Source organism: Somniosus microcephalus, chromosome 8 (assembly GCF_052327205.1).
Source record: "Somniosus microcephalus isolate GS21.2 chromosome 8, FLI_Smic_1.0, whole genome shotgun sequence".
NCBI classification, from domain to species: domain Eukaryota; kingdom Metazoa; phylum Chordata; class Chondrichthyes; order Squaliformes; family Somniosidae; genus Somniosus; species Somniosus microcephalus.
Window position 1 is genome coordinate 59,344,839 of NC_140994.1, and position 13,533 is coordinate 59,358,371.

Here is a 13,533-nt window from a genome sequence, read left to right on the forward strand (position 1 = left end):
CGACACATGCGGTTACCAACCAAACTCCAGCCATGATGTTCTTCAATCGAAGACTACGATGCCGCTTGGATTTGGTTAAGCCAATCGTCCGAAGAGATGTGGAGAACAGGCAGTTTCAGAATATGAATGAAAGGCCGACCAGGAGTTTTAAGATAGGTCAACCAGTTTTGGCCCGGGACTACCGCACTGAGAAATGGCAGCCAGGAACGATTTGTACACGACAAGGACCTCTCATGTATACCGTGGACGTTGGGGAGAGCATTGTAAGACGCCATGCTGACCAGATTCTAGAGTCACTGGAAAACGTCAACTCCACACCACGGTCTGATACACCTGGTAATGAAATCGATGTTCCAATTGCAGCTACCGCAGAACCGGTAATATTGGGAGCAGATGAACCAAACAACGACATTGATTCCGACTCAACATTGCCAGAAGAACCTGATACTCCAAAGAGGCATTATCCAGACAGAATCAGGAAGCCTCCTCCAAGACTGAACTTATAATTGCTTAAACTTAACCAATGTATCTAGCAACAGTAATTGTGATTGTAATTCGTTATCATTAGTTGTTAAATGAATGTTATGTACTGTTTATCTAAAAGGGGAGGAATTGTTGTGTATGTACCTTTAAGAGAATAACTGGTCTCAGACTGCAGTACCGGCAGTGACCACCCCTGTATAAAAGGTGCTAGAGAGCCTCTGTTGGTTAGTTTCGTTTATGCCTTTCACCAGTAAAGATCTCTTTGTTTCTCTCCTGCTAGTCCGTGTCTCAATCATTCACGGACTTAACATGCCTCACCTCCCTTCCTTCCCCTACAATCACTGCAATATACTTCACTCCATCTCTTCCTCCTCATACTCACACTCACCACTATTGCAACCCTCACACCCCCACACCTCACATCTTACACACTGCATAGGAACAATTCAACACCAACAGGCACATTCTCTAAACACCTCACAAGTATGTAGGAACACACTCCCTTCTTTCATGCAGGAGTAGGTCGCACACAACATGTGACGAGAGGTTGCCACCGGAGGAGATCTAGCCCACCGGCATGCTGGCCATCATGGGCAGAGGGAGATTCATGGCCCTAGTGAGTGGCAATGCTGGAGAAGACATCACAGTGGGTTTCTTCAACACCTTATCCTTGTTTCCTTTCTCACTTCTATCTCACCCTACACACTCTGCATGACAAACTGCTGTGGCTTTCGCTAGCCACTCATCTCCCTCTGCTTTTCCTTCACAATGAAAGATAACCGTTGTCCTCCCCTAACATTTTCAGTGCTGAAAATGTGAGTGCACCTCTGCCACTTCAGTCAGAGGAGGCCAGCTTTCCTGCAAATGCACTGTCACTCAATTTAACCCTAGCAAGCACCAACTCAGAGACTGGCACCACGCAGACTTTAGAGACTAGGCTAGAGGAACGGTCTTCATGTGGTGAATCACTGGCTGGGGATAGAACGTCACTGGTGCCAACTCGCCAGAGGGCGACATCACAATCTAGCTCTGCTGCAGAGAACTCCGATGCAGACTTCGAGGGCCCAGGCTACCTATGAAGCCTGATGGGCATATACCAGCAAATGTTAGGTACAATGGGCAGCCTCCCAGGGAGCTGGTTCACAATGCCTCAGAGTATGGAGAAGTGCAATGTCTCAATACCTACACCCAAATCCAGCAAATTGTACTCAGGCAAAGGGGCTGCAGGACACGGGATGTTCAGGCACACGAGAGGCATGCAGGGTGATGGCAAGTTATGCACGAAATAATTTAAGGAATTTGAATGTTCAGGCCACCCTGGGTAATACAAGGTGAGTGGGACTGGAGGAGGTGCAGCCAGCCAACTCCACCCAAGGATTTGGGGAAAGGCATACATCACTGCACAGTCTGAATTTAAAAAGGCATTTTATCCAGGGAACATTCGCCCAGCCAGAGGGCTTCCCAATGCAGCCAAGGATGGTTCTAGACCATACCTCATTCAAGATGAGGTGCCTTATGTGCCTTACCTGCTCAAAGGGGAATGGTAGCATAGCGGTAATGTTACTGGGCTAGTAATCCGGAGGCCTGGACTAATGATTCAGAGACGTGAGTTCAAATTCCACCAGCTGGGGAATTTAAATTCTGTTAATTAAATAAATCTGCAATAAAAAGTATCAGATTGTCGTTAAAAACCCAACTGGTTCACTAATGTCCGTTAGGGAAGGAAATCTGCCATCCCTACCTGATCTGGCCTATATGTGACTCCAGACCCGCAGCAATGTGGTTGAATCTTAACTGCCCTCTGAACTGGCCTGACAAGCCACTCAGTTGTAACAAACCGCTACGAAATAAAATAATAAGAATGAAACTGGACGGACCACCCGGCATCCACCTCAGCACCGGTTACTGATATGACAACGGCACACCCAGCCCAGTTGACCCTGCAAAGACCTCCTCACCAACATCTGGGGACTTGTGCCAAAATTAGGACAGCTGTCCCACAGACTAGTCAAGCAACAGCCTGGCATAGTCATACTACATAAGAACATAAGAATTGGAGCAGGAGTAGGCCATACGGCCCCTCGGGCCTGCTCCGCCATTCAATAGGATCATGGCTGATCCGAATCTAGGCTCACGTCCACTTCCCTGCCCTCTCCCCGTAGCCCCCAATTCCCTTATCTGCTAGGAAACTGTCTATCTCCATTTTTAATTTATTTAATGTTGCAGCTTCCGCAGCTTTCTGGGGTAGCAAATTCCATAGATTTACTACCCTCTGAGTGAAGAAGTTTCTCCTCATCTCAGTTTTGAAAGGGCAGCCCCTTATTCTTAGATTATGCCCCCTAGTTCTAGTCTCACCCATCAGTGGAAACATCCTCACCGCATCCACCCGATCAAGCCCCCTCACAATCTTATATGTTTCGATAAGATCACCTCTCATTCTTCTGAACTCCAATGAGTAGAGTCCCAACCTACTCAACCTTTCCTCATACGTCAACCCCCTCATCTCCGGAATCAACCGAGTGAACCTTCTCTGAACCGCCTCGAGAGCAAGTATATCTTTTCTTAAATATGGAAACCAAAACTGCACGCAGTATTCCAGGTGTGGCCTCACCGATACCCTGTATAACTGCAGCAAGACTTCCCTGTTTTTATACTCCATCCCCCTCGCAATAAAAGCCAAGATTCCATTGGCCTTCCTGATCACCTGCTGCACCTGCATACTAACTTTTTGTGTTTCATGCACCAGGACCCCCAGATCCCTTTGTACTGTAGCACTTTGCAGTTTCTCTCCATTTAGATAATAACTTGCTCTTTGATTTTTTTCTGCCAAAGTGCATAACCTCACACTTTCCAACATTATATTCCATCTGCCAAATCTCTGCCCACTCACTTTGCCTGTCTATGTCCTTTTGCAGGTTTTTTATGTCCTCCTCACTCACTGCTTTCCCTCCCATCTTTGTATCGTCGGCAAACTTGGATATGTTGCACTCGGTCCCTTCCTCCAAATCGTTAATATAGATTGTAAAGAGTTGGGGTCCCAGCACTGACCCCTGCGGAACACCACTAGTTACTGATTGCCAGCCCGAGAATGAACCATTTATCCCAACTCTTTGTTTTCTGTTAGATAGCCAATCTTCCACCCATGCCAGTATATTACCCCCAATCCTGTGATTTCTTATCTTGATCAGTAATCTTTTGTGTGGAACCTTGTCAAATGCCTTTTGGAAGTCCAAATACACTACATCCACTGGTTCCCCTTTATCCACCCTGTATGTTACATCCTCAAAGAATTCGAGCAAATTTGTCAAACATGACTTCCCCTTCATAAAACCATGCTGACTCTGTCCTATTAAATTATGTTTATCCAAATGCTCTGTTACTGTTTCTTTAATAATGGACTCCAACATTTTGCCAACCACAGATGTTAGGCTAACTGGTCTGTAGTTTCCAGCTTTTTGTCTACTTCCCTTATTAAATAAGGGTGTTACATTAGCAGTTTTCCAATCTGCCGGGACCTTTCCTGAGTCCAGGGAGTTCTGGAAAATAATCACCAATGCATCCACAATCCCTACCGCCACTTCTCTCAAGATCCTAGGATGTAGTCCATCAGGTCCGGGGGATTTATCCGCCTTAAGTCCCATTATTTTACTGAGTACCATCTCCTTAGTGATTTTAATCATGTTTAGCTCCTCCCCCCCCCCCCCATTGCCCCCTGTTTGTCCAGTGTTGGGATATTTTTAGTGTCCTCTACTGTAAAGACTGATACAAAATATTTGTTCAGTGTCTTTGCCATCTCCATGTTCCCCACCACTAGTTTCCCGGTCCCATCCTCTAAGGGACCAACGTTCACTTTAGCCACCCTTTTTCTTTTTATATAGCTGTAGAAACTCTTGCTACCTGCTTTTATATTTTTTGCTAGTTTACTTTCATAATCTATCTTCCCTTTCTTAATTAATCTTTTAGTTATTGTTTGCTGGCTTTTAAATGCTTCCCAATCTTCTATCCTCCCACTAGATTTGGCTACTTTATATGCCCTTGTTTTCAGTCGGATACTATCCTTTATTACTTTACTAAGCCACGATGGCTGTCTTTTCTTTTGTTCCCCTTTTTCCTCAGTGGAATATCACAGAATCATACCTCTCAGCCAATGTCCAAAACTCCTCCATCACCATCCCTGGGTATGTCCTGTCCCACCGGCAGGACTAACCCACCAGGGGTGGTGGCACAGTGGTATACAGTCAGGAAGGAGTGGTCCTGGGAATCCTCAACACTGACTCCGGACACCATGAAGTTAAGCATGGGCAAGGAAACCTCCTGCTGATTACCACCTACCACCCTCCCTCAGCTGATGAATCAGTACTCCTCCATGTTGAACACCACTTGGAAGAAATACTGAGAGTAGCAAGGGCACAGAATGTACTCTGGGTGGGGGACTTCAATGTCCATCACCAAGAGTGGCTCGGTAGCAGCACTACTGACCGAGCTGTCCGAGACCTGAAGGACATAGCTACCAGTCTTGGCCTGCGACAGGTGGTAAGAGAACCAACACGAGGGAAAAACCTACTTGACCTCATCCTCATCAATCTACTTGTCACAGATGCATCTGTCCATGACAGTATTTGTGCGGTGGTCACTGCTACCGTCATTGTGGAGATGAAGTCCTGTCTTTACACTGAGGGCACCCTCCATCGTGTTGTGTGGCACTACCACCGTGCTAAATGGAATAGATTCAGAACACATCTAGCAGCTCAAAACTGGGCATCCATGAGGCGCTGTGGGCCATCAGCAGCAGCTGAAAATGTGGGTGCACCTCTGCCACTTCAGTCAGAGGAGGCCAGCTGTTACACAATCTGTAACCTCGTGGCCTGGCATATCCCTCACTCTACCATTACCATCAAACCAGGGAATCAACCTTGGTTCAATAAGGAGTGTAGAAGAGCATGTCAGGAGCAGCACCAGGCGTACCTAAAAATGAGGTGCCAACCTGGGGAAGCTGCAACACAGGACTACGTGCATGCTAAAAAGCGGAAGCAGCATGCTATAGACAGGGCTAAGAGATCCCACAATCAACAGATCAGATCAAAGCTCTGCGGTCCTGCCACATCCAGTCGTGAATGGTGGACCATTAAACAACTAACGGGAGGGGGAGGCTCCATGAATATCCCCATGCTCAATGGTGGTGGAGCCCAGCACATGAGTGCAAACGACAAGGCTGAAACGTTTGCAACCATCTTCAGCCAGAAGTGCCGTGTGAATGATTCATATCGGCCTCCTCCTGAGGTCCCCACCATCACAGAAGCCAGTCTTTAGCCAATTTGATTCACTTCACGTGTTGTCAAGAAAAGGCTGAGCGCACTGGATAGAGCAAAGGCTATGGGCCCCGACAACATCCCGGCTGACGTGCTGAAGACTTGTGCTCCATAACTAGCCAAGCTGCTTCAGTACAGCTACAACACTGGCATCTATTCAACAATGTGGAAAACTGCCCAGGTTTGTCCTGTCCACAAAAAGCAGGACACGTCCAATCTGGCAAATTACCACCCCATCAGACTACTCTCAATCATCAGCAAAGTGATGGAAGGTGTCATCGACAGTGCTATCAAGCGACACCTACTCACCAATAACCTGCTCACTGATGCCCAGTTTGGGTTCCGCCAGGACCACTCAGCTCCAGACCTCATTACAGGAGACTCTCTTTTTACCGACACCTAAATAACCGGAAATCTCTCTTAACTGGCAAAATTCAGGAGTAGGTTCAGGTAAGTTTTACTTCATATTAGTGGCCGTGTAACCGGGGTTCCTGGATCTGTGGCCGTGTAACCGGGATTCCTGCACCTGTTGCCATGCAACAGGGACGCCTGGATCTGTGGCCGTGTAACCGGGGTTCCTGCACCTGTTGCCATGTAACAGGGACGCCTGGATCTGTGGCCATGTATGGGGCTCTCATACCTTAGTAAGTATACCTCTCTGTAATCCGGACTTTTTGATCAATCGGCACCACGCCGGTCCCGTCAGTGCCGGATAAAAAAGAGTTTCCTGTACAGCCTTGGTCCAAACATGGACAAAGCAGCTGAATTCCAGATGTGAGGTGAGAGTGACTGCCATTGACATCAATGCAGCATTTGACCGAGTGTGCCATCAAGGAGCCCTAGTAAAACTGAAGTCAATGGGAATCGGGGAAAACGCTCCACTGGCTGGAGCCATACCGAGCACAAAGGAAGATGGGTGTGGTGGTTGGAGGTCAATCATCATAGCCTCAGGACATCGCTGCAGGAGTTCCTCAGGGCAGTGTCCGAGGCCCCACCATCTTCAGCTGCTTCATCAATGACCTTCCCTCCAGTTTAAGGTCAGAAGTGCTGATGTTTGCTGATGATTGTACACTGTTCAGTTCCATTCGCAACTCTTCAGACAATGAAGCAGTCTATGCCCACATGCAACAAGATCTGGAAACATTCAGGCTTGGGCTGATAAGTGGCAAATAACATTCACACCACACAAGTGCCAGGCAATGACTATCGCCAACAAAAGAGAGTCCAGCCTCCTCCCTTGACATTCAACGGCATTACCATCGTCGAATCCCCCACCATCAACATCCTGGGGGTCATCATTGACCAGAAACTGAACTGAACCAGCCACATAAATACTGTGGCAACAAGAGCAGGTCAGAGGCTGGGTATTCTGCGGCAAGTGTCTCACCTCCTGACTCCCCAAAGCCTTTCCACCATTTACAAGGCACAAGTAAGGAGTGTGATGGAATACTCTCCACTTGCCTGGATGAGTGCAGCTCCAACAACACTCAAGAAGCTCAACACCATCCAGGACAAAGCAGCCCGCTTGATTGGCACCCCATCCACCACCTTTAACATTCCTCACTCCACCACTGGCATACCGTGGCTGCAGGGTGTACCATCTACAAGATGCACTGCGGCAACTCACCAAGGCTTCTTCGGCAGCACCTCCCAAACCCGCGACCTCTTCCACCAAGAAGGACATGGGCAGCAGGTGCATGGGAACACCACCAGCTCCAAGTTTCCTTGCTAGTCACACACCATCCTGACTTGAAAGTATATCGCCGATCCTTCATCGTCGCTGGGTCAAAATCCTGGAACTCCCTCCCTAACAGCACTGTGGGAGTACCTTTACCACATGGACTGCAGCAGTTCAAGGCGGCTCACCGCCACCTTCTCAAGGGCAGTTAGGGATGGGCAATAAATGCTGGCCTTGCCAGCAATGCCCACATCCCGTGAATGGTAAAAAAATGAACTTTGTAAGGAAAATACTGTTCACTTTCCATGAACCAATCTCAAAACACTTATTTGACTGTTTCTGAAGAGATCTTTTGCAAACTTCTTTCCAAATTCTCTCAGTGGAAATCTGCCCCCCTCCCCGACTTCCACATCCCAGCATCCCCTCTTGCAATGGCAAATCCTCTAACTCACTGTGAACAATGCTATGGGACAGTTGCTAGTGTAAGATACAGTTAAGAGAAGAATAGCTCCATGTTTGCACCTTTTAATGCTGCTGCCATTGGCAGACCTGTCTTTGACAGCCATATTGTGAGGTAAATAAGGTGACTGTTTTGTTGCTGCCTGAGTGGAGAAACGAATAGGCCGGAATTTTCAGAGGGAGAACGGGTGGATTGGTTAGGAGGAAGTGAAAGTTGTCAAAATGTAAAACCGGACCCCAACCCGCCCACTTTTACCTTTCATTCAGGAGGGACGGTGGGGCGGGCTGCCAACCCGCTGCCAGGAGGCAGGTTGGCAATTTAAATGTGATAACGATGCCTGAAGCCTTTACTTTAACCTGTTTTGCGGGTTTTACTGCAGGCAGCCGGGGAATCCAGGGCTCGGGATTCCCTGTGGCTGCAGCGAGGTGGCCTCAGCCTCGGGGTGCAATCCTTGTGGGCCGGGAGGAGCAGGATTGCTTCCTCCCGGACCCCCAAGCACCCCCACCATCAGCCTGCCCCTCCCTGGGGTCGGGGATCGGATACCCCCAGGGATTGGACTGCCCCCAGGCCTGGAACACCTCACCCCCCTGCCCCCGGCCCCCCAACCCAGGGATCGCGACTCAGCCTTGGGGCCAACGATTGGACCTCTCCTGGGGATCAATCTCATGCCCCCCCCGCCTCCAGAGTCGGGGATCGGACCCCTTCCCCGGGGGATTAGACTACCCCCCGGGGCATTGGGCATACAAGCAACGACAGACAAGAAAAGACCCTCTGGTCCATCCAGCCTATCCTAAGCAATTGTGATACCTTGCGTGTCAGATTATATACAACTCCACTTTACCACACTATCCCCATATCCCTTGATCCCTTATTGCCCAAAAATCTATCGATCTCTTGAATATACTCAATGACTGAGCATCCACAGCCCTATGCGGTAGAAAATTCCAAAGATTCACAACACTCTTGACTGAAGAAATTTCTCCTCAACTCAGCCCTAAATGGCCAACCCCTTATCCTGAGACTATGACCCCTTGTTCTGGACTCTCCAGCCAGGGGAAACAACCTCTCAGCATCTACCCTGTCAAGCCCTCTAAGAATGTTATATCTTTCAATGAGATCACCTCTCATTCTTCTAAACTCCAGAGAATATAGGCCCATTCTACTCAATCTCTCCTCATAGGACAGCCCTCTCATCCCAGGAATCAATCTAGTGAACCTTCATTGCACCCCCTCTAAGGCAACGAGACCAAAACTGGACACAGTACTCCAGGTGTGGTCTCACCAAAGCCCCATATAATTGTAGCAAGACTTCCTTACTCTTATACTCCAGCCCCCTTGAAATAAAGGCTAACATACCATTTGCCTTCCTAATTGCTTGCTGTACCTACATGTTAACTTTCTGTGATTCATGTACAAGGACCCCAAAATCCGTCTGAATATTAACATTTACTAGTCTCTCACCTCTTAAAAAATATTCTGCTTTTCTATTCTTCCTACCAAAGTGGATAATTTCACACATCCCCACATTATACTCCATCTGCTACCTTCTTCCCCGATCACTTAACCGGTCTATATCCCTTTGCAGCCTATTTACATCCTCCTCATAGCTTACAAAGCTAGGTAGGAAAGTATCGTCAGCAAACTTGAATCTCGGTCCCCTTATCTAAGCCACTGATATAGATTGGAAATAGCTGAGGCCTAGGCACTGATCCTTGTGGCACTCCACTAGTTACACCCTGCCAACTGGAAAATGGCCTATTTATCCCTACTCTCTGTTTTCTGTCCGTTATCCAATCCTCAATATATTACCCCCATGAGCCCTATTATTCTGTGTCATTTTAAGAAAAGCTGAAATGAACAGTCATAATATTCACAGTCTGCTTTTTTCCCACACATTTTAACATTCCAAAGTGATGCAAGTGATTACTTAAAAGATTTTTAATTTTAAAGATCATGGGGGAAAAATTTGGTTGATTTGCGCCTCCCGTTAGCGCTCTAAGAGGGCACTAACGGGGCGCAAAGCAACTCGCACCTGGGCACGGTGCCGCTAACGCCACCTGTGAAATTCAGCGGGAGGTTAGTGGCGGCGGTAACCGTTAGTGCCCCGCGGCGCTGTGCTGCCGGCGATGATGTCATCGCCATGCGCAGCATCCAGCTCATGCCCCGGCTGCGATCTTCGGCAGCGTCCCCTGACTTACTGCCGGACGCTATGTCCGACGGGGTCAGGGTGGCCTACCTGTGGCTGGGGTGGTGCAAATTAAAGGGAAGGTGCCAGGTGGCCATTTTTGTTGCTGGCCGGCTGCCAGCACCTGCCCACTTAGCCATCCCCGGCCTTCTGTGCAGCCCCCCCGCGGAGTGCTGGCTGCACTCCATGAGCCCAGTACTTCTCTTGAATGCCGGACTCTTTTGCCGACACTCTGATCCCTGGTGGCCCAGCTGGGCCCCGGATCGTGCTGCGCTAAGCCCCTCCCCTTTAATAAGGGGATGAAGGCCTGCAGTACCGCAGTGCAACTTGCCGCAGCGCCTGCCACGATATTCACTCGCAGCACCCCAAGAGGGAGGCGGGGCGCTTCCAGTAGCGCCCCGCCTCCCTCTTGGGGTGCTACTGGTGAATTTCGGGCGCGGGGGCACTAACTTTTTCAGGGCGCTAAAAGTAACGCCCCAACTAAGTTAGCGCCCCAAAGGGGGCGCGACCCAATTTTTCCCCCCATATTTGTTTGTATTACCTTGATGCCAGATGGTAAAATTTACAGTAAGAAAATAATTTTTTCAGTTTGAAATAATACTTCATGTGTAAAATTACAGTTTGAAATGTCATAGTTCTTCTTCCTGTGGTTTTATTTGGAGAAAAATAATTTACAATTATTAAGCCCCTATCTTCCTGTCACATACACCCTAGCTATACCACTGGGGATTTTGACATCTGGCTTGATCCATCATTTCTCTGTTACACTCATGTCTGTGGTTGTATTTGGCACAAAATGTAGCATTGTGGCAACATTCTAAACTGTATAAAAGAAAACACAATAACTGCAAGTGTTTCTTTCATGCATATAATTCTTGACAACAAAAACCTGGCAGCTGAGTTATCATCACACTAACTGGTCATACCAACCATGCTTGGGATGATTAAATATTTTATTACTTTGTACAAAAGTGAGTCAAATCAAACTGACATTTTTTGTACTTTTCATCCATGCATTGTGTAATAATTCCTTGGAAGTAAATCTTTAGTTCATTTTCCAGATAAATTATAATTCTCCTTTGAAAAGCTGGGATCAAATGATGCCCTAATCTAATCAAAGGATGCACAAACTATGAGAACAAAACTTGAATGGTACTTCTTGTACTTTCAGTGTATCCTCACTATTAGAAAGACCTTAAAAGCTACTTATGCTTGTGAGAAAAAGTCTTTCTTGATCATAAAGGAATGCTGATATCACCATCAATATGATGGACATATATTAATATATCTCTTTTCTTAAGGAACTTAGAAAAAACATCGCTAACATTATTATTTTCTGTGGGTTATTTACTATTTATAGAACTGGCAATGACCATACAACAAAGCCACAATTAACAACATTTAAAACATATATAAAGTATTTTACAATTAAACTGTAGTCATGCTTAACCTGCTACATATCGTTTTCTGCTGTGCATTTATATAGATTTTCGGAAGGTCACCTGGCTAAAGGTTAAAAACTTTAGAAATGCAACTGATTAATATTCTTTGTCATGCTCCGTGTATGTGCCTCCTCTCACATAATCTGAAGTAAGCACATTAAGAAAATGACAGGTAAGTTGGTATATCAACCACGGGGTAGAATGACGTACCTCAGAATATCATCGACTCTGAATCCTTTCTTGCGTGCTAAATCCATCAGAAACATTCTTCTGCTTGATCCCATTTTTCTTTCTACAATAAATATGATCAGATCTTGAAATCTGACTTCATGTTTACTATTTAAATTGCAGAGTTCTGCCACTTTCTGTCTTCTCCTTTTAGGTATGATTCCCATTCCGCCCAGTTTTTCTGCTGAACTCATTTTTCAGGATTACTTTGTTGTAAAGTTACACTATCTGCCATCTACTGTGCACCAAGTCTCTGTCACCTGCACTTTCTCTGCACTCAGTTCTACGCCCATCAGTGATGTCACCTCCCTTGATTTTCTTAACACTGTAAACCAGTTAAAGAATGGGGTCATTGAATTTCTACACAAGCAGCAGCAGAAAGTTTGTTGACTAACCCTTTGGGGACTGCAGTAGCATTTCCCCACAACAATAAAAAAGCAACAAAATCCTTATATTTATGTACTCTTCATTCAATACATTTTTAATTCTATATATTTATGCAATCCTGTTTCATAACATTAACAAACTTGCAGAATTAGAAATGTGAATAAAACAAAAAAATCATATCTTTTCCACTTTTCTCCCTCATTCTCTTGAAGAGAAATGACTCATGGGATACGTTTTGATTATCCATGTGCTTATTGCCCACTATCCACCTTAAGTCAACTATCAAGCTTGTTTTTTTTAATCCAAAAATATTAAATGTTAAATTGAAAATATAAAGCAGAATTGAAGTTTTGGTGCCAATGTTCCTCTTCTCCTCTCCCGAGGGCAATGCGAGGGGACATACACACAGCATACGCTGGCGTAAGCCTTGTAAAATGCCCCGCAAGATCCAGGTTTCTGCACGCACTGCACATGCACGAAAATAGAAGGTCCGCCTTGTCAGATCCTCCGAACCGAAAGAAAAATCACTTTCGCTGGCGCAGAGTTGGGCTATTTGACCAACTGCTGCCCAGAAAATGCCCACAAAACCCTTACACCTGGTAAAAGCAGGCAGAGTGCCTGCTTTCACCAGCGTAAGGGTTAATATAAATGTTAAATTAAAAATGTTTTAATAAAAAAATCATCCACAAACATTTAAAATGATTTTATACAAATTTTGGCCCAGATTAAAATATTTAAAATTATTTTTCAAAAAATATATATTTTTAAAATTATAAATGCTTCATTAAAGGGACTTTTAATTAAATTTGAAAATGGGAACTTTATTTTTATTCCAGTTGTGTAAATTATTTAATTATTTGGGGATTCCTCATATGCTTATGGTGATTCAGTTCGTAAATGGAATCCCCATAAGCATGATGAGAAATCCTTTCTGATAGGAGGACCTGGCCCATGTGATCCGTATGCCTGTAGGCCCAGGACCCGAAGTCCCTGAAGCCTGGGAGCCAGCAGGTAGGTTTGGATGGGTTTTTCGGGTCGGAGGCATACTCCGGAGGTACGCCTCCGACCACAAATTCCGGCCCATTGAATTCTCAGTGAGGTGTGCACTCCCTTTTATATCTCACTCATGTGGCCATTATTCATGTGTGAGCCTTGAGGTGTTATCAAGCTACTTGACTGCAGTGAGCATCATAACTGAGCCCAATCACTATGCACAGGGGAGCTAAATAGCAATCAGGAGAGGAACCTTGCCCAATTTTACCCTTCCTACTCTCAGGGTTGAGGCCAATTGTAGCTTTAACACAGACACTTTGACTTAGATTAGTGAATTCAGCACAGACTAAGGGTCAAACCAGTCTATA

At 46.1% G+C, this 13,533-nt stretch overlaps 1 protein-coding gene across 1 annotated transcript in view; it reads right to left on the minus strand.

The window, feature by feature from the left end:
- dntt (deoxynucleotidyltransferase, terminal) overlaps positions 1–11,979 on the minus strand; it is a 656,785-nt gene extending 644,806 nt beyond the window's left edge. Inside the window, exon 1 of the mRNA XM_085994757.1 lies at positions 11,768–11,979. Coding sequence (XP_085850883.1) covers positions 11,768–11,979 — 212 coding nt within the window. The remainder of the gene's footprint in view (positions 1–11,767) is intronic.
- Between the last annotated feature and the right edge of the window lie 1,554 nt (positions 11,980–13,533).